This window comes from Panulirus ornatus, chromosome 26 (assembly GCF_036320965.1).
Source record: "Panulirus ornatus isolate Po-2019 chromosome 26, ASM3632096v1, whole genome shotgun sequence".
In the NCBI taxonomy this organism is placed as follows: domain Eukaryota; kingdom Metazoa; phylum Arthropoda; class Malacostraca; order Decapoda; family Palinuridae; genus Panulirus; species Panulirus ornatus.
Window position 1 is genome coordinate 10,570,135 of NC_092249.1, and position 26,849 is coordinate 10,596,983.

At 41.5% G+C, this 26,849-nt stretch overlaps 1 protein-coding gene across 1 annotated transcript in view; it reads right to left on the reverse strand.

Annotated features, from left to right (window-relative positions):
* Nucleotides 1-8,708: 8,708 nt before the first annotated feature.
* Nucleotides 8,709-26,849, reverse strand: part of LOC139757448 (solute carrier family 22 member 3-like) — a 149,441-nt gene continuing 131,300 nt past the window's right edge. Inside the window, exon 8 of the mRNA XM_071677973.1 lies at nucleotides 8,709-8,958. Coding sequence (XP_071534074.1) covers nucleotides 8,724-8,958 — 235 coding nt within the window. The 3' untranslated portion in view covers nucleotides 8,709-8,723. The remainder of the gene's footprint in view (nucleotides 8,959-26,849) is intronic.

Below are 26,849 nucleotides of genomic sequence, written 5' to 3' on the forward strand. Positions count from 1 at the left end.
GTGTGGTGTGAGGTGGTTTGATCGAGTAAGTAACGTAAGGGTAAGAGAGATGTGTGGAAATAAAAAGAGCGTGGTTGAGAGAGCAGAAGAGGGTGTTTTGAAATGGTTTGGGCACATGGAGAGAATGAGTGAGGAAAGATTGACCAAGAGGATATATGTGTCGGAGGTGGAGGGAACGAGGAGAAGAGGGAGACCAAATTGGAGGTGGAAAGATGGAGTGAAAAAGATTTTGTGTGATCGGGGCCTGAAAATGCAGGAGGGTGAAAGGAGGGCAAGGAATAGAGTGAATTGGAGCGATGTGGTATACCGGGGTTGACGTGCTGTCAGTGGATTGAATCAAGGCATGTGAAGCGTCTGGGGTAAACCATGGAAAGCTGTGTAGGTATGTATATTTGCGTGTGTGGACGTATGTATATACATGTGTATGGGGGTGGGTTGGGCCATTTCTTTCGTCTGTTTCCTTGCGCTACCTCGCAAACGCGGGAGACAGCGACAAAGCAAAAAAAAAAAAAAAATATATATATATATATATATATATATATATATATATATATATATATATATATATATATATATATGTGTGTGTGTGTCGGAGGTGGAGGGAACAAGGAGAAGAGGGAGACCAAATTGGAGGTGGAAAGATGGAGTTAAAAAGATTTTGTGTGATCGCGGCCTGAACATGCAGGAGGGTGAAAGGAGGGCAAGGAATAGAGTGAATTGGAGCGATGTGGTATACCGGGGTTGACGTGCTGTCAGTGGATTGAATCAGGGCGTGTGAAGCGTCTGGGGTAAACCATGGAAAGCTGTGTAGGTATGTATATTTGCGTGTGTGGACGTATGTATATACATGTGTATGGGGGGGGGGGTTGGGCCATTTCTTTCGTCTGTTTCCTTGCGCTACCTCGCAAACGGGGGAAGACAGCGACAAAATAATAAAAAAAAAAAATAATATATATATATATATATATATATATATATATATATATATATATATATATATATATATATATATATATATATATATATATATATATATGTATATATATATATATATATATATATATATATATATATATATATATATATATATATATATATATACATATATATATATTATATTTTTTAATTTTTTGAATGGAGAAAAACTGGAGGAAGTAAAGTATTTCAGATATCTGGGAGTGGATTTGGCAGTGGATGGAACCATGGAAGCGTAAGTGAATCGTAGGGTGGGGGAGGGGGCGAGAATTCTGGGAGCCTTGAAGAATGCGTGGAACATTATTTCGGAAAGCAAAAATGGGTATGTTTAAAGGAATAGTGGTTCCAACAATGTTGTATGGCTGCGAGGCGTGGGCTATGGATAGAGTTGTGCGTAGGAGGGTGGATGTGCTGGAAATGAGAATTTTGAGGACAATATGTGGTGTGAGGTGGTTTGATCGAGTAAATAAATGTAAGGGTAAGAGAGATGTGTGGAAATAAAAAGAGTGTAGTTGAGAGAGCAGAAGAGGGTGTTTTGAAATGGTTACGTCACATGGAGAGAATGAGTGAGGAAATATTGACCAAGAGGATATATGTGTCAGAGGTGGAGGGAACGAGAAGTGGGAGACCAAATCGGAGGTGGAAAGATGGAGTGAAAAAAGATTTTGAGTGATCGGGGCCTGAACATGCAGGAGGGTGAAAGGCGTGCAAGGAATAGAGTGAATTGGAACGATGTGGTGTACCGGGATCGACGTGCTGTCAATGGATTGAACCAGGGCATGTGAAGCGTCTTGGGTAAACCATGGAGAGTTCTGTGGGGCCTTAATGTGGAAAGGGAGCTGTGGTTTCGGTGCATTATTACATGACAGCTAGAGTCTGAGTGTGAACGAATGGGGCCTTTGTTGTCGTTTTCCTAGCGCTACCTCGCACACATGAGGGGGGAAGGGGTTGTTGTTATTCCATGTGTGGGGAGGTGGCGATGGGAATGAATAAAGGCAGACAGTATGAATTATATATATGTGTATATATGTATATGTCTGTGTGTGTGTATATATATGTGTACATTGAGATGTATAGGTATGTATATTTGCGTGTGTGGACGTGTATGTATATACATGTGTATGTATGTGGGTTGGGCCATTCTTTCGTCTGTTTCCTTGCGCTACCTCACTAACGCGGGAGACAGCGACAAAGCAAATAAAAATTGATATATATAAAAATATATATATGTTTATGTATAACTCTCTAAATGGGGAAACAGAAGGAGCCACGCGGGGAGTGCTCAACCTCCTCGAAGCCTCGGATTGGGGTGTCTAAATGAGTGTGGATGTAACCAAGATGAGAAAAAAAGGAGAGATAGGTAGTATGTTTCAGGAAAGGAATCTGGATGTTTTGGCTTTGAGTGAAACGAAGCTCAAGGGTAAAGGGGAAGAGTGGTTTTGGAATGTTTTGGGAGTAAAGCCAGGGGTTGGTGTGAGGACAAGATCAAAGGAAGTAGTAGCACTACTCCTGAAACAGGAATTGTGGGAGTGTGTGATAGTGTGGAAGAAAGCAAACTGTAGATTGGAAATTGGTAAAAGTGAAATTGGATGGAGAATGATGATTGATTATTGGTACCTATGCACCTGGGCATGAGCAGAAGGATTATGAGAGGCAAGTGTTTTTGGAGCAGCTGAGTGAGTGTGTTAGCAGTTTTGATGCACGAGACAAGTTATAGTAATGGGTGATATGAATGCAAAGGTGAGTAACGTGGCAGTTGAGGGAATAATTGGTGTACATGTGGTGTTGAGAGTTATAAACGGAAATGGTGAAGTGCTTGTAGATTTATGTGCTGAAAAAGGACTGATGATTGGGAATACCCAGTTTAAAAAGAGAGGTATACATAAGTATACGTATCTATGTAGAAAAAATGATCAGAGAGCGTATGGGATTACGTGTTAATTGATAGGTGTGTGAAAGACAGACTTTTGGATGTAAATGTGCTGAGAGGGGCCTGATCATTTTCTTGTGGAAGTGAAGGTGAAGATATGGAGAGGTTTTCAGAAGATAGACTTATGCGACGAAGTACCAGGAGAGATTGAGTGCAGAATGGAAAAAGATGAGAACAAATGACGTAAGGGGAGTGGGGAGGAATGGGATGTATTTAGGGAAGCAGTGATGGCTTGCGCAAAAGATGCTCGTGGCATGAGAAGGGTGGGAGGTGGGCCGAATAGAAATGGTACTGAGTGGTGGCATGAAGTAAGATTGTTAGTGAAAGAGACGAGAGAGACATGGGACGATTTTTGCAGGAGGTAGTGCAAATGACTAGGAGATGTACAAAAGAAAGAGGCAAAAGGTCAAGAGACAGGTGCAAGAGGTGAAAAAGAGGGCAAATGAGAGTTGGGGTGAAAGAGTATCATTGGATTTTGGGTAGGATAAAAAAAAAGATGTTTTGGAAGGAGGTAAATAAAGTGCGTAAGACAAGAGAACAAATGGGAACATCAGTGAAAGGGGCAAATGGGAGGGTAATAACAAGTAGTGGTGAAGTCAGAGGGAGATTCAGTGAGTATTTTGAAGGTTTGTTGAATATGTTTGATGATAGAGTAGCAAATATAGGGTGTTTCGGTCGAGGTGGTGTGTGAGGTAAGAGGGTCAGGGAGAATGATTCGGTGAACAGTGAAGAGGTAGTGAACGTTTTGAGGAAGATGAAAGCCGGCAAGGGGGCGAGTTTGGATGGTATTGCTGCGGAGTTTATTAAAAAAAAAAAAAAGAGGGTGTCTGTGTTGTTGTAGAACTACTCAGGAAACAGGAGTGGTGGGAGTATGTGATAGAGTGTAAGAAAGTCAACTCTAGATTGATATGGGTAAAACTGAAAGTTAATGGAGAGAGATGGGTGATTATTGGTGTATATGCGCCTGGGCATGAGAAGAAAGATCATGAGAGGCAAGTGCTTTGGTAGCAGCTGATTGAGTGTGTTAGTAGTTTTGATGCACGAGAAAGGGTTATAGAGATGGGTGATTTGAATGCAAAGGTGAGTAATCTGGCAGTTGAGGGAATAATTGGTGTACATGGGGTGTTCAGTGTTGTAAATGGAAATGGTGAAGAGCTTGTAGATTTGTATGCTGAAAAAGGAGTAGTGATTAGGAATACCTGGCTTTAAAAGAGAGATATACATAAGTATACGTATGTAAGTAGGAGAGATGGCCAGAGAGCGTTATTGGATTATGTGTTAATCAATAGGCGCGCGAAAGAGAGACCTTTGGATGTTAATGTGCTGAGAGGTGCAACTGGAGGGATGTCTGATCATTATCTTGCGGACGCGAAGGTGAAGATTTGTAGAGATTTTTAGAAAAGAAGAGAGAATATTGGGGTGAAGAGAGTGGTGAGAGTAAGTGAGCTTCGGAAGGAAACTTGTGTGAAGATCTACCAGGAGAGACTGAGTGCATAATGGAAAAAGGTGAAAGCAATTGACGTAAGGAGAGTGGGGGAGGAATGGGATGTATGTAAGGAAGCAGTGGTGGCTTGCGCAAAAGATGCTTGTAGCATGAGAAGCGTGGGAGGTGGGCAGATCTGAAAGGGTAGTGATTGGTGGGATGAAGAGGTAAGATTATTGGTAAAAGAGAAGAGAGAGGCATTTGGAAGATTTTTACAGGGAAATGATGCAAATGAGTGGGAGATGCATTAAAGAAAGAGGCAGGAGCTCAAAAGAAAGGTGTAAGAGGTGAAAAAGAGGGCAAATGAGGGTTGGGGTGAGAAAGTATCATTAAATTTTAGGGAGAATAAGAAAGATGTTTCGGAAGGAGGTAAATAAAGTACGCAAGTCAAGAGAATAAATGGGAACATCGGTGAAGGGGGATAATGGGGAGGTGACAACAAGTAGTGGTGATGTGAGAAGATGGAGTGAGTATTTTGAAGGTTTGTTGAATGTGTTAGATAATAGAGTTGCAGATATAGAGTGTTTTGGTCGAGGTGGCGTGCAAAGTGAGAGGGTTGGGGAGAATGATTTGGTAAACAGAGAAGAGGTAGTAAAAGCTTTGCGGAAGAGGAAAGCTGACAAGGCAGTGGGTTTGGATGGTATTGCAGTGAAATTTATCAAAAAAGGGGGTGACTGTGTTGTTGGCTGGTTGGTAAGATTATTTAATATATGTATGACTCATGGTGAGGTGCCTGAGGATTGGCGGAATGCTTGCATAGTGCCATTGTACAAAGGCAAAGGGGATAAAGGTGAGTGCTCAAATTACAGAGTTATAAGTTTGTTGAGTACTCCTGGGAAATAATATGGGAGGGTATTGATTGAGAGGGTAAAGGCATGTACAGAGCATCAGACTGGGGAAGAGCAGTGTGGTTTCAGAAGTGGTATAGGATGTGTGGATCAGGTGATTGCTTTGAACAATGGATGTGAGAAATACTTGGAAAGCAAATGGATTTGTATGTAGCATTTATGAATGTGGAGAAGGCATATGATAGAGTTGATAGAGATGCTCTGTGGAAGGTATTAAGAATATATGGTGTGGGAGGCAAGTTGTTGGAAGCATTGAAAAGTTTTTATCGAGGATGTAAGGCATGTGCACGAGTAGGAAGAGAGGAAAGTGATTGGTTCTCAGTGAACGTAGGTTTGCGGCAGGGGTGCATGATTTCTCCATGGTTGTTTAATTTGTTTATGGATGGGGTTGTTAGGGAGGTGAATGCAAGTTTTGGAAAGAGGGGCAAGTATGCAGTCTGTTGTGGATGAGAGAGCTTGGGAAGTGAGTCAGTTGTTGTTCGCTGATACAGCGCTGCTGGTTGATTCGGGTGAGAAACTGCAGAAGCTGATGACTGAGTTTGGTAAAGTGTGTGAAAAAGAAAGCTGAGAGTAAATATAAATAAGAACAAGGTTATTAGGTACAGTAGGGTTGAGGGATAAGTCAATTTGGAGGTAAGTTTGAATGGAGAAAAACTGGAAGTGAAGTGTTTAAAGTCATACAACAGTACAATCATACCAACAGAGCCACCTGTATCAGGCAGGACCAGTCAGGTAAGACAATAGTAGTCATACAACAGTACAATCATATCAACACAGACATCAGCAACAGGCAGGCCTATAAGGCACTACAATAACTTAAGCTCTGCAACTGAGACTTCAGCCTCAGACACAACAATAACATTAGTACAATCATACCAACAGAGGCAATAAACACAGACAGGCTCGTGAGATACTGCCATCTGAGACAACAACAACAACAGCAGGTGGGACAATAAAGTCATACAACAGTACTGTTATATCAATACGGACAACAGCAACAAAAGGGAGGACAATAAATTCATACAACAGTATTGTCACATCAATAAAGACAACAGCAACAACAACAGGTAGGACAATAAATTCATACAACAGTATTGTCATATCAATAAAGACAACAACAACAACAACAACAACAGGACAATAAATTCATACAACAGTATTGTCATATCAATAAAGACAACAACAACAACAACAGGTAGGACAATAAATTCATACAACAGTATTGTCACATCAATAAAGACAACAACAACAGGTAAGACAATAAATTCATACAACAGTATTGTCATATAAATAGAGACAACAGCAACAGGCAAAACAATAAAGTCTAACAACAGTAAAGTAATACCAATGGAAACAACATCTGGCAGACTAACAAACAACAGTAGTGTCATATGAACAGGGACAACAAAACGGACAGGCCTTTGAGGTACTGCAATATTAGAGTCATACAAACAGAGACAACTTCCTCAATATACTCAGACTTGGACAGGATATCACAGATAGGTACACAAAATCTTGTTAAGTTCAATGCCTCCGAAACCCAGTCTCTACCCATCTCTCCAACAAAAATTCATCACAATTTTCCTCTCTCCTTTGATGGTTCTGCAATTTCACCTCTTGACTCAATGACCATACTTAGCATTACTGTAACAGCCACTCTTTCCTGCAAACCCCACATTATGGAAATAGCTAAGTCTGCCTTTAAGAAACTGGACGCCCTGTTTAGAAGTCGAAATTTCATATCTTCAGAACGGTTGCTCAGTTCATACAAGAGATTGATTCGTCCATCTATAGAATAGTACTCTCACATCTAGGGTGGTTCTGCCTCAGTTTCCTTACTCGACAGTGTTGAGTCGTCAGTATTCCGACTTATAAACTGCCCCAGGCTAACTTTCAAACTTGACCCTTGGTTTTTTGCCCCCGAGAGCTGGCTGCCTGTGTGCCCTCACCACTAACTAAACCACGTAATACTCGGCAAGCTGCTGCGACACATGATTATTGTGACCACGGGCAGCTCAAGGGTGGGCCGTTTTGATACCTTCTTCTTTCCCTACATGTCGAATCTTTGGAACTCTCTACTTTCTCATGTCTTTCTCAGTACCTATGACCTGGCACATTTCAAAAACAGGTTTTTCACGTCCGTTTCATAACTCTCTCTAGATTTCAGATGAGCTCTGGCCTTGATGTGGACTTTTGCCTCTAACTGGAACCTTCGAGATGAAAAAAGTGGTTCAGTGAGGTACTACAACAGTACAGTTATAACAACAGAGAAAACATCAAAAGACAGCTAGGTAAAGTCCTTTATCAGCACATTCATATCAGCAGAGGCAACGGCAAAAGGGAGACCAATAAATTCTTACAACAGTATAGTCATACCAACAGAGACAACAGCAACAAACAGACCAATAAGGTCATACAACAGTACAATCATTCTAAGAAAGGGAACAGTAACAGACAAGCCAATAAAGTTATTCGACATTAAATTCATACCAACAGAAACAGTACCAACAGACAAGCCAGGAAAGTCAAGCAACATTACAGATATATCAACAAAGACAACAGAAACAGGCAAACCAATAACTTCATACAACAGTACCCTCATACCAGTAACTTCATACACCAGTACCCTCATACTAATAACTTCATACAACAGTACCTTCATACCAATAACTTCATACAACAGTACCCTCATACCAATAACTTCATACAACAGTACCCTCATACTAATAACTTCATACAATAGTACCTTCATACCAATAACTTCATACAACAGTACCCTCATACCAATAAGGACAATAACATTAGGCCTACCAATAAGGGCAAACATCAATACGATGATTCCGACATTGACTACAAAACCTAACAGGCCAGTGAGGCACTGCAGCAGTGCAGTCATAACAACAGAGACTACAGTAACAGGTAGATCAGTAAGGTACAACAACAGTAGAGTCATACGAAAAGAGACAACAGCAATAAACAGGCCAGTGAGGTCCTATAAGAGTACAGTCGTACCAACAGAGACAACAGTAACAGGCAGACGAGTAAAGGCCTACAACAGTGCAGTCGTACCAACAGAGACAACAGTAACAGGCAAACGAGTAAAGCCCTACAACAGTACAGTCGTACCAACAGAGACAACAGTAACAGGCAGACGAGTAAAGCCCTACAATAGTACAGTCGTACCAACAGAGACAACAGTAACAGGCAGACGACAAAAACCCTACAACAGTACAGTCGTACCAACAGAAACAACAGTAACAGGCAGACGAGTAAAGCCCTACAACAGTACAGTCATGCCAACATAGATAACAGTAGTGTCAGTGAGACACTACAACAGTACAGTCATGCCAACATAGATAACAGTAGTGTCAGTGAGACACTACAACAGTACAGTCATACCAACGGAGACAATAACAACAGGAGACTGATAAAGTCAGACAACAGTACAGTCATACCAACAGAGATAACAGTAGTGCCAAGTGAGACACTACAACAGTATAGCCATACCAATAGAGAGAGCTGTAACAGGCAAGCCAATCATGCCTGTCAGCACGATGGACCAGACGGTTGTGTGTCGACGACCCAGCCACTCAGTACATATGATGGCCATGACGGTAGCCGGCAGCTCCATCACACTGGCGATGGTGAAGCTGAGGAAGACGTTGTATCCAGTGTTCTCTGTGTTACGTAGATGAGCGTCATACGCTAGATTGGAAACTGACCTGCGGAAAGACCTATATATAAGGTTAGGCAAAACACGAGCTGTGGGAACAAGAAAATCGGGTTGGTCTGAGTAGATTATGGAGTAAGTGTACAATAAAGTGAAGGTGAGTTTTTGTTATCATAGACATGGAAAGTAAATGTTATGATGGTATGACAGAGGCTGTCTTATCAAAGGTCTTGGCGGGAGTATATGCAGTATATTGCTCGTTACATAGCACCAGGAGCACATCCAACGACATCATTTGTTCTTATGTTACGCCTTAAACCAAATTGTTGATATAATGATGTTTCGTAAAGTGATGCATTTATGTAAGTTCCTAACTGATTCTTCCTCAGAAGTAGAATATGAGAAAAAGAGAAAATGAGAAAAGGAGAAAAGTAGAAAATGAGAAAAAGAAAAATGATTGAAAATAATCCTTACTGATTCGTAATCGTCATCATTTGAAGTGTGTTGAAAGACATCAGATGATCAATATCATAAACATGGGTTGAAATTTAGCTGATTAATGAAAGAAAAATCAAATAAGTCTTGGTGACCTATGACCTCTAAGGAATAACTAAAAGTAATCAGATTAACGAATTGATGTATGAAAAGTGAGGAAAATGAAAATATGAATGTTTTTCCAAATATCATTAATACTGAATGACATATGGCCACACACTCTTTAAAAAAAGAAAAAGTGAATAGATTTTAGCCCCGGTGGAACGATGTTGTTCAAATCAAAGAATTTTTTCCTTAGCTGCGTGGAACTTGTATCCGTATGTGTACTATTTCTTTTTTTACGTTGAAGGTTCCAGTCATGGACAAAATTTGACATTGCTAAAGAAAAGGAAATAGAAGAGACAAGAAAAGGTAATAATGAGTTTTGGGAAGTGAAACACTTGTCTTTTAGAAAGTGACAGATCATATTTTCATGGAAAGAAAAAAGAGGATAGAGAGTTCCAAAGCTTCGAGGTGTAGGGAAAGAAACAGTTATCAAAACTCCACCATGGAGTTACCAATGGCTACAAAATTATCATGTGATACAGCAACTTGCCGAGGTAGTGGTGGGGCACACAAGCAGCCAACTCTCGGGAGCAAAAACCAAAGTAATACTTGTAGAAGAGGGAAAGTGAACCAAATTTTGGCTCAGGTTTGGAATCAGCCGGGAGAGCTGATAAGATGGACCACTTTCGACTCAAATGTGTCGAGTAAGGCTGTAGAAATTCAATTGCAATACCATCCACTCCAGCCGCCTTACCACATTTCATCTTATCCAAGGATTTCACCACTTCTCCCTTCACCAAACCTTTCGAACCATTCTCCACGACTCTTATTTCCCATACCACCCCGATCCAGACACCCTACATCTACCACTCTTCATCACACGTATTCAACAGCCCTTCAACATACTCACTTCATCTTCTCACTTCATCACTAACTGTTAAAACTTACCCTTTTGCCCCCTTCACCGATGTTCCCATTTGTTCCCTCGTTTTTCACACGCTATTAACCTCCTTCCTTTGAAGTTTACTTACACTTGCTCACCTCAATTGTCATTTGTCCTCTTTTTCAACCATTGCATTATTATCATTATTATCTTACATTTTTTTCAATTTTCTAGGCCATATCCAACATTAGCGAGGAGCGCCAGGAACAAACGAAAAAAGGCCGCATTCGTTCGCATCAATTCTCTTGCCGTCATGTGCAACGCACTGAAACAAGCGCCCCCTGTGCACAACCAGGCGGCGGCTTCACATGACCTGGTTCCGTCCATTGACAGCACGTCGACCCATGCACACCTTTCACCCTCCTGCGTGATTAATTCCCAATCACTCAAAATGCTTTTCATTCCATCCTTCTATATTCAGTCTGGTCTACCCCTTCTCCTTGTTTCCTCCATACCCTACACATATATCCTCTTTGTCAACCCCTCCTTGCTCACTCTCTCGTATGTCTAAACTATTTCAGTTTACCCTCTTCACCTCTTTAAACCACACTCTTCTTACTACCATAAGTCTATCTTCCTTTTTATTAGTTACTCAATTAAACCACCTCACACCACATAGTGTCCTCAAATATTTCATATCTAATACATCCACCCTCCTCTGCACATCCTCATCTTTACCCCATGTTTCGCATCCACACAACATTGATGGGACTACTATACCTTTAAACATACCCATTTTCGCCTTCTCTTATAAAGACATCTCAACCCGTTCCTCAATGCTCCCAGAACCTTCGCCCCCTTAACCACCCTATGACTCTCTCTACTTCCATGGTTCCATTTTCCGTCATGTCCGCTACCAGGTACCCAAAATACTATATTTCCTACAAAATTTCTCCATTATCATTATTGTTATTATCTATTTTCATTGTATTTATTATACTTAGCCGCTGTCTCCCGCGTCAGCGAGGTAGCGCAAGGAAACAGAGAAAAGAATGGCACAACCAACCCACATACACATACATACACGTCCACACAACGTATACATATATATATATACACACACGGACACATACATATATATATACACATGTACATAATTCATACTGTCTGCCTTTATTCATTCTCGTCGCCACCCCGCCATACATGAAATGACAACCCCCTCCCCCCGCATGTGCGCGAGGTAGCGCTAGGAAAAGAGAACAAAGGCCACATTCGTTTACGCTCAGTCTCTAGCTGTCATGTATAATGCGCCGAAACCACAGCTCCCTTTCCACATCCAGGCCCCACAAAACTTTCCATCGTTTACCCCAGACGCTTCACATGCCCTGGTTCAATCCATTGACAGCACGTCGACCCCGGTATACCACATCGCTCCAATTCACTCTCTTCCTTGCACGCCTTTCACCCTCCTGCATGTTCAGGCCCCGATCACTCACAATGTTTTTCACTCCATCTTTCCACCGCCAATTTGGTCTCTCACTTCTCGTTCCCTCCATCTCTGACACATATATCCTCTTTGTCAATCTTTCCTCACTCATTCTCTCCATGTGACCAAAACCATTTCAAAACACCCTCTTCTGCTCTCTTAACCACCCTTTTTATTACTACACATCTCTCTTACCCTTTCATTACTTACTCGATCAAGCCACCTCACACCACATATTGTCCTCAAACATCTCATCTCCAGCACATCCACCCTCCTCCGCAGAACTCTATCCATAGCCCACGCCTCGCAACCATATAACATTGTTGGAGCCACTATTCCTTCAAACATACCCATTTTTTCTTTCCAAGATAACGCTCTCGACTTCCACAATATTTTTCAACGCTCCCAGAACTTTCGCCCCCTCCCCCAGCCTATGATTCACTTTCGCTTCCATGGTTCCATCCGCTGCAAAGTCCACTCCCAGATATCTAAAACACTTCACTTCCTCCAGTTTTTCTCCATTCAAACTTACCTCCCAATTGATTGATCCCTAAACCCTACTGTACCTAATAATCTTGCTCTTATTCACATTTACTCGCAGCTTTCTTCTTTCACAAACTTTACCAGACTCAGTCACCAGCTTCTACAGTTTCTCACCCGAATCAGCCAACAGCGCTGTATCATCAGCGAACAACAACTGACTCACTTCCCAAGCTCTCTCGTCCACAACAGACTGCATACTTGCCCCTCTTTCCAAAACTCTTGCATTTACTTCCCTAACAAAACCATCCATAAACAAATTAAACAACCATGGAGACATCACGCACCCCTGCCGCAAACCTACATTCACTGAGAACCAATCACTTTCCTCTCTTCCTACACGTACACATGCCTTACATCCTCGATAAAAGCTTTTCACTGCTTCTAACAACGTACCTCCCAAACCATATATTCTTAATACCTTCCACAGAGCATCTCTATCAGCTCTATCATAAGCCTTCTCCAGATCCATAAATGCTACATACAAATTCATTATCATTATTCATTATCATAGTTATTATCATTATCATCGTTATCATTGTTATCATTATCATTATTATTATTATTTTTTTTTTTTTTTTTTTTATACCTCGTCGCTGTCTCCCGCGTTTGCGAGGTAGCGCAAGGAAACAGACGAAAGAAATGGCCCAACCCCCCCCCCATACACATGTACATACACACGTCCACACACGCAAATATACATACCTACACAGCTTTCCATGGTTTACCCCGGACGCTTCACATGCCTTGATTCAATCCACTGACAGCACGTCAACCCCTGTATACCACATCGCTCCAATTCACTCTATTCCTTGCCCTCCTTTCACCCTCCTGCATGTTCAGGCCCCGATCACACAAAATCCTTTTCACTCCATCTTTCCACCTCCAATTTGGTCTCCCTCTTCTCCTCGTTCCCTCCACCTCCGACACATATATCCTCTTGGTCAATCTTTCCTCACTCATTCTCTCCATGTGCCCAAACCACTTCAAAACACCCTCTTCTGCTCTCTCAACCACGCTCTTTTTATTTCCACACATCTCTCTTACCCTTACGTTACTTACTCGATCAAACCACCTCACACCACACATTGTCCTCAAACATCTCATTTCCAGCACATCCATCCTCCTGCGCACAACTCTATCCATAGCCCACGCCTCGCAACCATACAACATTGTTGGAACCACTATTCCTTCAAACATACCCATTTTTGCTTTCCGGGATAATGTTCTCGACTTCCACACATTTTTCAAGGCTCCCAAAATTTTCGCCCCCTCCCCCACCCTATGATCCACTTCCGCTTCCATGGTTCCATCCGCTGACAGATCCACTCCCAGATATCTAAAACACTTCACTTCCTCCAGTTTTTCTCCATTCAAACTCACCTCCCAATTGACTTGACCCTCAACCCTACTGTACCTAATAACCTTGCTCTTATTCACATTTACTCTTAACTTTCTTCTTCCACACACTTTACCAAACTCAGTCACCAGCTTCTGCAGTTTCTCACATGAATCCGCCACCAGCGCTGTATCATCAGCGAACAACAACTGACTCACTTCCCAAGCTCTCTCATCCCCAACAGACTTCATACTTGCCCCTCTTTCCAAAACTCTTGCATTTACCTCCCTATGCCACATGCAAATCCTTCTGTTTCTCTAAGTATTTCTCACACACATACCTTAAAGTAAACACATGATCCACACATCATCTACCACTTCTGAATATATATCACTCCTTCCGAATCTGATGCTTTCTACATGTTTACGTCCTCTCAAACACGACTCTCCCACTAGGAATACTCAACAAATTTATACCTTACTTAGTTTGAACACTCAACAATGTCCCCGTTATGTCATACAGTAGCACTATATAAATATTCCGACAATACTTAAGAACCTCACCATGATTCATACATACATTGGATATCCTTACCGACCAATCAACAACACAGTCACCCACTTTCTTAAGAAATTCAACGGCAATACCATCCACTCCAGCCACCTTGCCACATTTTATCTTAACGTATGGACCACCTCTCTTCACTAAACCAATTTTCACGATTGTTATCTCATTTCATATACCTCCTCGACCGAAAAATCTGACATCTGCCACCATGTCATTGAAAACATTCAATAATCCTTCAAAATACTCACTCCTCACCTCTTCACTACCTCTTACCATTTTTCCATTTGTCCCCTTCACCGATGTTCCCATTTGTTCTCTTGTTTTTCGTACACTATCAACCTACCAAAACATGTATTCTCCCTGAAGTTGACTGGTACTCGCCCATCTCAACTATCATTTACCCTCTTCTTTAATCCCATCACCTAACTCTTGACCTCTTGCCGCTTTCTCTTGTACATTTCCCAGTCATCTGCACTCCTTTCCTGTAAGTGCCGCCCAAACGCCTCTCTCTTCTCTTTCATCAACCCACCAGTGACTAACTTTAATCACTCTCCCATCTCCCACCTTCAGCATGCCGTGCGCCTCTCTCGCATATGCAAGCAGTGATTTTCTAGATACCTCCCATTCATCACCCACTTCCTTAGTTTCGTATATTCTTGCCTTTTGCTTTTCTGCCCTCAATCCTTCGTTGTATTTCTTCACACGTATATCTTTTCTAGTTCTACTTACTTTCACCACCTTCTTCTCATCAATATCGCACCCTCTTTTCCTAAAACTACCACAAATCTTCACATTCACCTCAACAAGGTAATGATCAGACATCCCACCAGCTGCCCCTCTCACCATATTCGCATCCAAAAGTCTTTCTTTTGCACGATAATCTGTTCGTATGTAATTCAGTAATGCCCGCTTGCCATTTGTCTTACTCATATTCGTGTCCTTGTTTTAATCCCTCTTTTTAAATCAGTTATTCCCAGTCACCGGCTCTTTTCATCATTTCCATTTAATTACTGATTATTTTTGTTTGTTTGTTGGGCTTAACGGCCAACGGACTATAAATAAGGTCATTAGGCCTGCAACCCAGTTTGATTTTGGACTGTGTAATCTCCCTATATAATATTCATATTATATAGCGGGGGGCCAGAAATCCTCCCCTCCTTGTATTAACTTTCTAAAACGGGAAACAGAAGAAGGAGTCACGCGGAGAGCGCTCATCCTCCTCGAAGGCTCAGAGTGGGGTGCCTAAATGTGTGTGGATGTAACCAAGATGTGAAAAAAGGAGAGATAGGTAGTATGTTTGAGGAAAGGAACCTGGATGTTTTGGCTCTGAGTGAAACGAAGCTAAAGGGTAAAGGGGAAGAGTGGTTTGAGAATATCTGGGGAGTAAAGTCAGGGGTTAGTGAGAGGACAAGAGCAAGGGAAGGAGTAGCAATACTCCTGAAACAGGAGTTGTGGGAGTATGTGATAGAGTGTAAGAAAGTAAATTCTCGATTAATATGGGTAAAACTGAAAGTTGATGGAGAGAGGTGGGTGATTATTGGTGCATATGCACCTGGGCATGAGAAGAAAGATCAAGAGAGGCAAGTGTTTTGGGAGCAGCTGAATGAGTGTGTTAGTGGTTTTGATGCACGAGACCGGGTCGTAGTGATGGGTGATTTGAATGCAAAGGTGAGTAATGTGGCAGTTGAGGGAATAATTGGTATACATGGGGTGTTCAGTGTTGTAAATGGAAATGGTGAAGAGCTTGTAGATTTATGTGCTGAAAAAGGACTGATGATTGGGAATACCTGGTTTCAAAGCGAGATATACATAAGTATACTTATGTAAGTAGGAGAGATGGCCAGAGAGCGTTATTGGATTACGTGTTAATTGACAGGCGTGCGAAAGAGAGACTTTTGGATATTAACGTGCTGAGAGGTGCAACTGGAGGGATGTCTGATCATTATCTTGTGGAGGCTAAGGTGAAGATTTGTATGGGTTTTCAGAAAAGAAGAGTGAATGTTGGGGTGAAGAGGGTGGTGAGAGTAAGTGAGCTTGAGAAGGAGACCTGTGTGAGGAAGTACCAGGAGAGACTGAGTACAGAATGGAAAAAGGTGAGAACAATGGAAGTAAGGGGAGTGGGGGAGGAATGGGATGTATTTAGGGAATCAGTGATGGATTGCGCAAAAGATGCTTGTGGCATGAGAAGAGTGGCAGGTGGGTTGATTAGAGAGGGTAGTGAGTGGTGGGATGAAGAAGTAAGAGTATTAGTGAAAGAGAAGGGAGAGGCATTTGGACGATTTTTGCAGGGAAAAAATGCAATTGAGTGGGAGATGTATAAAAGAAAGAGACAGGAGGTCAAGAGAAAGGTGCAAGAGGTGAAAAAAAGGGCAAATGAGAGTTGGGGTGAGAGAGTATCATTAAATTTTAGGGAGAATAAAAAGATGTTCTGGAAGGAGGTAAATAAAGTGCGTAAGACAAGGGAGCAAATGGGAACTTCAGTGAAGGGCGCAAGTGGGGAGGTGATAACAAGTAGTGGTGATGTGAGAAGGAGATGGAGTGAGTATTTTGAAGGTTTGTTGAATGTGTTTGATGATAGAGTGGCAGATATAAGGTGTTTTGGTCGAGGTGGTGTGCAAAGTGAGAGGGTTAGGGAAAATAATTTGGTAAACAGAGAAGAGGTAGTGAAAGCTTTGCGGAAGATGAAAGCCGGCAAGGCAGCTGGTTTGGATGGTATTGCAGTGGAATTTATTAAAAAAGGGGGTGACTGTATTGTTGACTGGTTGGTAAGGTTATTTAATGTATGTATGACTCATGGTGAGGTGCCTGAGGATTGGCGGAATGCGTGCATAGTGCCATTGTACAAAGGCAAAGGGGATAAGAGTGAGTGCTCAAATTACAGAGGTATAAGTTTGTTGAGTATTCCTGGTAAATTATATGGGAGGGTATTGATTGAGAGGGTGAAGGCATGTACAGAGCATCAGATTGGGGAAGAGCAGTGTGGTTTCAGAAGTGGTAGAGGATGTGTGGATCAGGTGTTTGCTTTGAAGAATGTATGTGAGAAATACTTAGAAAAGCAAATGGATTTGTAAGTAGCATTTATGGATCTGGAGAAGGCATATGATAGAGTTGATAGAGATGCTCTGTGGAAGGTATTAAGAATATATGGTGTGGGAGGAAAGTTGTTAGAAGCAGTGAAAAGTTTTTATCGAGGATGTAAGGCATGTGTACGTGTAGGAAGAGAGGAAAGTGATTGGTTCTCAGTGAATGTAGGTTTGCGGCAGGGGTGTGTGATGTCTCCATGGTTGTTTAATTTGTTTATGGATGGGGTTGTTACGGGAGGTAAATGCAAGAGTTTTGGAAAGAGGGGCAAGTATGAAGTCTGTTGGGGATGAGAGAGCTTGGGAAGTGAGTCAGTTGTTGTTCGCTGATGATACAGCGCTGGTGGCTGATTCATGTGAGAAACTGCAGAAGCTGGTGACTGAGTTTGGAAAAGTGTGTGGAAGAAGAAAGTTAAGAGTAAATGTGAATAAGAGCAAGGTTATTAGGTACAGTAGGGTTGAGGGTCAAGTCAATTGGGAGGTGAGTTTGAATGGAGAAAAACTGGAGGAAGTGAAGTGTTTTAGATATCTGGGAGTGGATCTGGCAGCGGATGGAACCATGGAAGCGGAAGTGGATCATAGGGTGGGGGAGGGGGCGAAAATCCTGGGAGCCTTGAAGAATGTGTGGAAGTCGAGAACATTATCTCGGAAAGCAAAAATGGGTATGTTTGAAGGAATAGTGGTTCCAACAATGTTGTATGGTTGCGAGGCGTGGGCTATGGATAGAGTTGTGCGCAGGAGGATGGATGTGCTGGAAATGAGATGTTTGAGGACAATGTGTGGTGTGAGGTGGTTTGATCGAGTGAGTAACGTAAGGGTAAGAGAGATGTGTGGAAATAAAAAGAGCGTGGTTGAGAGAGCAGAAGAGGGTGTTTTGAAGTGGTTTGGGCACATGGAGAGGATGAGTGAGGAAAGATTGACCAAGAGGATATATGTGTCGGAGGTGGAGGGAACAAGGAGAAGAGGGAGACCAAATTGGAGGTGGAAAGATGGAGTGAAAAAGATTTTGTGTGATCGGGGCCTGAACATGCAGCAGGGTGAAAGGAGGGCAAGGAATAGAGTGAATTGGAGCGATGTGGTATACCGGGGTTGACGTGCTGTCAGTGGATTGAAGCAGGGTATGTGAAGCGTCTGGGGTAAACCATGGAAAGCTGTGTAGGTATGTATATTTGCGTGTGTGGACGTATGTATATACATGTGTATGGGGGGGGTGGGCCATTTCTTTCGTCTGTTTCCTTGCGCTACCTCGCAAACGCGGGAGACAGCGACAAAGTATAATAAAAAAAAAAAACCTATAAGTGCTATCTAGGGAATAATAGGGGAACAATAATGACATTAATGATAATAAAAGCAACAATAGTAATATTGATGATAATGATAATGATAATAATAATGTTAATAATGATAATGATAATAATGATAATAATAATAATAATGATAATAATAATAATAATAATAATAATAATAATAATAATAATAATAATAATAATAACAACAATAGTAATAATAATAATGATAATAACAATGATAATAATAATGATAATAATAATACTTATAATGATAATAATTTCTTTTTCTTTTTTTCATACTATTTGCTATTTCCCGCGAAAGCGAGGTAGCGTTAAGAACAGAGGACTGGGCCTTTGAGGGAATATCCTCACCTGGCCCTCTTCTCTGTTCCTTCTTTTGGAAAATTAAAAAAAAAAAAATAAAGAAAAAAAAAATAATAATAATAATAATAATAATAATGATAATAATGATGATAATAATAATAATAATAATAATAATAATAATAATAATAATAATGATAGTAATAATGATAATGATAATGATAATAATAATAATAATACCAATTGAGGGAATAATTGGTATATATGGGGTGTTCAGTGTTGTAAATTGAAATGGTGAAGAGCTTGTAGATTTATGTGCTGAAAAAGGACTGATGATTGGGAATACCTGGTTTAAAAAGCGAGATATACATAAGTGTACTTATGTAAGTAGGAGAGATGGCCAGAGAGCGTTATTGGATTACGTGTTAATTGACAGGCGCGCGAAAGAGAGACTTTTGGATGTTAATGTGCTGAGAGGTGCAACTGGAGGGATGTCTGATCATTATCTTGTGGAGGCTAAGGTGAAGATTTGTATGGGTTTTCAGAAAAGAAGAGTGAATGTTGGGGTGAAGAGGGTGGTGAGAGTAAGTGAGCTTGGGAAGGAGACCTGTGTGAGGAAGTACCAGGAGAGACTGAGTACAGAATGGAAAAAGGTGAGAACAATGGAAGTAAGGGGAGTGGGGGAGGAATGGAATGTATTTAGGGAATCAGTGATGGATTGCGCAAAAGGTGCTTGTGGCATGAGAAGAGTGGGAGGTGGGTTGATCAGAAAGGGTAGTGAGTGGTGGGATGAAGAAGTAAGAGTATTAGTGAAAGAGAAGAGAGAGGCATTTGGACGATTTTTGCAGGGAAAGAATGCAATTGAGTGGGAGACGTATAAAAGAAAGAGACAGGAGGTCAAGAGAAAGGTGCAAGAGGTGAAAAAAAGGGCAAATGAGAGTTGGGGTGAGAGAGTATCATTAAATTTTAGGGAGAATAAAAAGATGTTCTGGAAGGAGGTAAATAAAGTGCGTAAGACAAGGGAGCAAATGGGAACTTCAGTGAAGGGCGCAAATGGGGAGGTGATAACAAGTAGTGGTGATGTGAGAAGGAGATGGAGTGAGTATTTTGAAGGTTTGTTGAATGTGTTTGATGATAGAGTGGCAGATATAGGGTGTTTTGGTCGAGGTGATGTGCAAAGTGAGAGGGTTAGGGAAAATGATTTGGTAAACAGAGAAGAGGTAGTAAAAGCTTTGCGGAAGATGAAAGCCGGCAAGGCAGCAGGTTTGGATGGTATTGCAGTGGAATTTATTAAAAAAGGGGGTGACTGTATTGTTGACTGGTTGGTAAGGTTATTTAATGTATGTATGACTCATGGTGAGGTGCCTGAGGATTGGCGGAATGCGTGCATAGTGCCATTGTACAAAGGCAAAGGGGATAAGAGTGAGTGCTCAAATTACAGAGGTATAAGTTTGTTGAGTATTCCTGGTAAATTATATGGGAGGGTATTGATTGAGAGGGTGAAGGCATGTACAGAGCATCAGATTGGGGAAGAGCAGTGTGGTTTCAGAAGTGGTAGAGGATGTGTGGATCAGGTGTTTGCTTTGAAGAATGTATGTGAGAAATACTTAGAAAAGCAAATGGATTTGTATGTAGCATTTATGGATCTGGAGAAGGCATATGATAGAGTTGATAGAGATGCTCTGTGGAAGGTATTAAGAATATATGGTGTGGGAGGCAAGTTGTTAGAAGCAGTGAAAAGTTTTTATCGAGGATGTAAGGCATGTGTACGTGTAGGAAGAGAGGAAAGTGATTGGTTCTCAGTGAATGTAGGTTTGCGGCAGGGGTGTGTGATGTCTCCATGGTTGTTTAATTTGTTTATGGATGGGGTTGTTAGGGAGGTGAATGCAAGAGTCTTGGAAAGAGGGGCAAGTATGAAGTCTGTTGGGATGAGAGAGCTTGGGAAGTGAGTCAGTTGCTGTTCGCTGATGATACAGCGCTGGTCGCTGATTCATGTGAGAAACTGCAGAAGCTGGTGACTGAGTTTGGTAAAGTGTGTGAAGAAGAAAGTTAAGAGTAAATGTGAATAAGAGCAAGGTTATTAGGTACAGTAGGGTTGAGGGTCAAGTCAATTGGGAGGTGAGTTTGAATGGAGAAAAACTGGAGGAAGTGAAGTGTTTTAGATATCTGGGAGTGGATCTGGCAGCGGATGGAACCATGGAAGCGGAAGTGGATCATAGGGTGGGGGAGGGGGCGAAAATTCTGGGAGCCTTGAAGAATGTGTGGAAGTCGAGAACATTATCTCGGAAAGCAAAAATGGGTATGTTTGAAGGAATAGTGGTTCCAACAATGTTGTATGGTTGCGAGGCGTGGGCTATGGATAGAGTTGTGCGCAGGAGGATGGATGTGCTGGAAATGAGATGTTTGAGGACAATGTGTGGTGTGAGGTGGTTTGATCGAGTGAGTAACGTAAGGGTAAGAGAGATGTGTGGAAATAAAAAGAGCGTGGTTGAGAGAGCAGAAGAGGGTGTTTTGAAATGGTTTGGGCACATGGAGAGAATGAGTGAGGAAAGATTGTCCAAGAGGATATATGTGTCGGAGGTGGGGGGAACGAGGAGAAGAGGGAGACCAAATTGGAGGTGGAATGATGGAGTGAAAAAGATTTTGTGTGATCGGGGCCTGAACATGCAGGAGGGTGAAAGGAGGGCAAGGAATAGAGTGAATTGGAGCGATGTGGTATACCGGGGTTGACGTGCTGTCAGTGGATTGAATCAAGGCATGTGAAGCGTCTGGGGTAAACCATGGAAAGCTGTGTAGGTATGTATATTTGCGTGTGTGGACGTATGTATATACATGTGTATGGGGGCGGGTTGGGCCATTTCTTTCGTCTGTTTCCTTGCGCTACCTCGCAAACGCGGGAGACAGCGACAAAGCAAAAAAAAAAAAAAAAAATAATAATGATAATAATAATAATAATAATAATAATAATAATGATAATAATTTAATAATAATGATAATGATAATAATAATAATAATAATAATAATAATAATAATAATAATAATAATAACAATAATAATAATAATGATAAGAGTAATGATAATGATAATAACAATGATAATAACAATGATAATGATAATAGTAATGATAATGATAATAATGATAATAACAACAATAACAACAATGATAATAATAATAATGATGATAATGATAATATTTTTTTTTTTATTATACTTTGTCGCTGTCTCCCGCGTTTGCGAGGTAGCGCAAGGAAACAGACGAAAGAAATGGCCCAACCCACCCCCCCATACACATGTATATACATACGTCCACACACGCAAATATACATACCTACACAGCTTTCCATGGTTTACCCCAGACGCTTCACATGCCTTGATTCAATCCACTGACAGCACGTCAACCCGGTATACCACATCGCTCCAATTCACTCTATTCCTTGCCCTCCTTTCACCCTCCTGCATGTTCAGGCCCCGATCACACAAAATCTTTTCACTCCATCTTTCCACCTCCAATTTGGTCTCCCTCTTCTCCTCGTTCCCTCCACCTCCGACACATATATCCTCTTGGTCAATCTTTCCTCACTCATTCTCTCCATGTGCCCAAACCACTTCAAAACACCCTCTTCTGCTCTCTCAACCACGCTCTTTTTATTTCCACACATCTCTCTTACCCTTACGTTACTCACTCGATCAAACCACCTCACACCACACATTGTCCTCAAACATCTCATTTCCAGCACATCCATCCTCCTGCGCACAACTCCATCCATAGCCCACGCCTCGCAACCATACAACATTGTTGGAACCACTATTCCTTCAAACATACCCATTTTTGCTTTCCGAGATAATGTTCTCGACTTCCACACATTCTTCAAGGCCCCCAGAATTTTCGCCCCTCCCCCACCCTATGATCCACTTCCGCTTCCATGGTTCCATCCGCTGCCAGATCTACTCCCAGATATCTAAAACACTTCACTTCCTCCAGTTTTTCTCCATTCAAACTCACCTCCCAATTGACTTGACCCTCAACCCTACTGTACCTAATAACCTTGATCTTATTCACATTTACTCTTAACTATCTTCTTCCGCACACTTTACCAAACTCAGTCACCAGCTTCTGCAGTTTCTCACATGAATCAGCCACCAGCGCTGTATCATCAGCGAACAACAACTGACTCACTTCCCAAGCTCTCTCATCCCCAACAGACTTCATACTTGCCCCTCTTTCCAAAACTCTTGCATTTACCTCCCTAACAACCCCATCCATAAACAAATTAAACAACCATGGAGACATCACACACCCCTGCCGCAAACCTACATTCACTGAGAAGCAATCACTTTGCTCTCTTCCTACACGTACACATGCCTTACATCCTCGATAAAAACTTTTCACTGCTTCTAACAACTTGCCTCCCACACCATATATTCTTAATACCTTCCACAGAGCATCTCTATCAACTCTATCATATGCCTTCTCCAGATCCATAAATGATACATACAAATCCATTTGCTTTTCTAAGTATTTCTCACATACATTCTTCAAAGCAAACACCTGATCCACACATCCTCTACCACTTCTGAAACCACACTGCTCTTCCCCAATCTGATGCTCTGTACATGCCTTCACCCTCTCAATCAATACCCTCCCATATAATTTACCAGGAATACTCAACAAACTTATACCTCTGTAATTTGAGCACTCACTCTTATCCCCTTTGCCTTTGTACAATGGCACTATGCACGCATTCCGCCAATCCTCAGGCACCTCACCATGAGTCATACATACATTAAATAACCTTACCAACCAGTCAACAATACAGTCACCCCCTTTTTTAATAAATTCCCCTGCAATACCATCCAAACCTGCTGCCTTGCCGGCTTTCATCTTCCGCAAAGCTTTCACTACCTCTTCTCTGTTTACCAAATCATTTTCCCTAACCCTCTCACTTTGCACACCACCTCGACCAAAACACCCTATATCTGCCACTCTATCATCAAACACATTCAACAAACCTTCAAAATACTCACTCCATCTCCTTCTCACATCACCACTACTTGTTATCACCTCCCCATTTGCGCCCTTCACTGAAGTTCCCATTTGCTCCCTTGTCTTACGCACTTTATTTACCTCCTTCCAGAACATCTTTTTATTCTCCCTAAAATTTAATGATACTCTCTCACCCCAACTCTCATTTGCCCTTTTTTTCACCTCTTGCACCTTTCTCTTGACCTCCTGTCTCTTTCTTTTATACATCTCCCACTCAATTGCATTTTTTCCCTGCAAAAATCGTCCAAATGCCTCTCTCTTCTCTTTCACTAGTACTCTTACTTCTTCATCCCACCACTCACTACCCTTTCTAATCAACCCACCTCCCACTCTTCTCATGCCACAAGCATCTTTTGCGCAATCCATCACTGATTCCCTAAATACATCCCATTCCTCCCCCACTCCCCTTACTTCCATTGTTCTCACCTTTTTCCATTCTGTACTCAGTCTCTCCTGGTACTTCCTCACACAGGTCTCCTTCCCAAGCTCACTTACTCTCACCACCCTCTTCACCCCAACATTCACTCTTCTTTTCTGAAAACCCATACAAATCTTCACCTTAGCCTCCACAAGATAATGATCAGACATCCCTCCAGTTGCACCTCTCAGCACATTAACATCCAAAAGTCTCTCTTTCGCACGCCTGTCAATTAACACGTAATCCAATAACGCTCTCTGGCCATCTCTCCTACTTCCATAAGTATACTTATGTATCTCTCGCTTTTTAAACCAGGTATTCCCAATCATCAGTCCTTTTTCAGCACATAAATCTACAAGCTCTTCACCATTTCCATTTACAACACTGAACACCCCATGTATACCAATTATTCCCTCAACTGCCACATTACTCACCTTTGCATTCAAATCACCCATCACTATAACCCGGTCTCGTGCATCAAAACCACTAACACACTCATTCAGCTGCTCCCAAAACACTTGCCTCTCATGATCTTTCTTCTCATGCCCAGGTGCATATGCACCAATAATCACCCACCTCTCTCCATCAACTTTCAGTTTTACCCATATTAATCGAGAATTTACTTTCTTACACTCTATCACATACTCCCACAACTCCTGTTTCAGGAGTATTGCTACTCCTTCCCTTGCTCTTGTCCTCTCACTAACCCCTGACTTTACTCCCCAGACATTCCCAAACCACTCTTCCCCTTTACCCTTGAGCTTCGTTTCACTCAGAGCCAAAACATCCAGGTTCCTTTCCTCAAACATACTACCTATCTCTCCTTTTTTCACATCTTGGTTACATCCACACACATTTAGGCACCCCACTCTGAGCCTTTGAGGAGGATGAGCACTCCCCGCGTGACTCCTTCTTCTGTTTCCCATTTTAGAAAGTGATAATGATAATGATAATGATAATAATAATAATAATAATAATAATAATAATAATAATAATAATAATGATGATGATAATAATAATAATAATAAAAATAATAATAATAATAATAATAATAATAATAATAATAATAATAATAATAATAATAATAATAATAATAATAATAATAATAATAATTTGGACGATTTTTGCAGGAAAAAAATGAAATTGAGTGGGAGATGTATAAAAGAAAGAGACAGGAGGTCAAGAGAAAGGTGCAAGAGGTGAAAAAAAGGGCAAAGGAGAGTTGGGGTGAGAGAATATCATTAAATTTTAGGGAGAATAAAAAGATGTTCTGGAAGGAGGTAAATAAAGTGCGTAAGACAAGGGAGCAAATGGGAACTTCAGTGAAGGGCGCAAATGGGGAGGTGATAACAAGTAGTGGTGATGTGAGAAGGAGATGGAGTGAGTATTTTGAAGGTTTGTTGAATGTGTTTGATGATAGAGTGGCAGATATAGGGTGTTTTGGTCGAGGTGGTGTGCAAAGTGAGAGGGTTAGGGAAAATGATTTGGTAAACAAAGAAGAGGTAGTAAAAGCTTTGCGGAAGATGAAAGCCGGCAAGGCAGTAGGTTTGGATGGTATTGCAGTGGAATTTATTAAAAAAGGGGGTGACTGTATTGTTGACTGGTTGGTAAGGTTATTTAATGTATGTATGACTCATGGTGAGGTGCCTGAGGATTTGCGGAATGCGTGCATAGTGCCATTGTACAAAGGCAAAGGGGATAAGAGTGAGTGGTCAAATTATAGAGGTATAAGTTTGTTGAGTATTCCTGGTAAATTATATGGGAGGATATTGATTGAGAGGGTGAAGGCATGTACAGAGCATCAGATTGGGGAAGAACAGTGTGGTTTCAGAAGTGGTAGAGGATGTGTGGATCAGGTGTTTGCTCTGAAGAATGTATGTGAGAAATACTTAGAAAAGCAAATGGATTTGTATGTAGCATTTATGGATCTGGAGAAGGCATATGATAGAGTTGATAGAGATGCTCTGTGGAAGGTATTAAGAATATATGGTGTGGGAGGAAAGTTGTTAGAAGCAGTGAAAAGTTTTTATCGAGGATGTAAGGCATGTGTACGTGTAGGAAGAGAGGAAAGTGATTGGTTCTCAGTGAATGTAGGTTTGCGGCAGGGGTGTGTGATGTCTCCATGGTTGTTTAATTTGTTTATGGATGGGGTTGTTAGGGAGGTAAATGCAAGAGTCTGGAAAGAGGGGCAAGTATGAAGTCTGTTGGGGATGAGAGAGCTTGGGAAGTGAGTCAGTTGTTGTTCGCTGATGATACAGCGCTGGTGGCTGATTCATGTGAGAAACTGCAGAAGCTGGTGACTGAGTTTGGTAAAGTGTGTGAAAGAAGAAAGTTAAGAGTAAATGTGAATAAGAGCAAGGTTATTAGGTACAGTAGGGTTGAGGGTCAAGTCAATTGGGAGGTGAGTTTGAATGGAGAAAAACTGGAGGAAGTGAA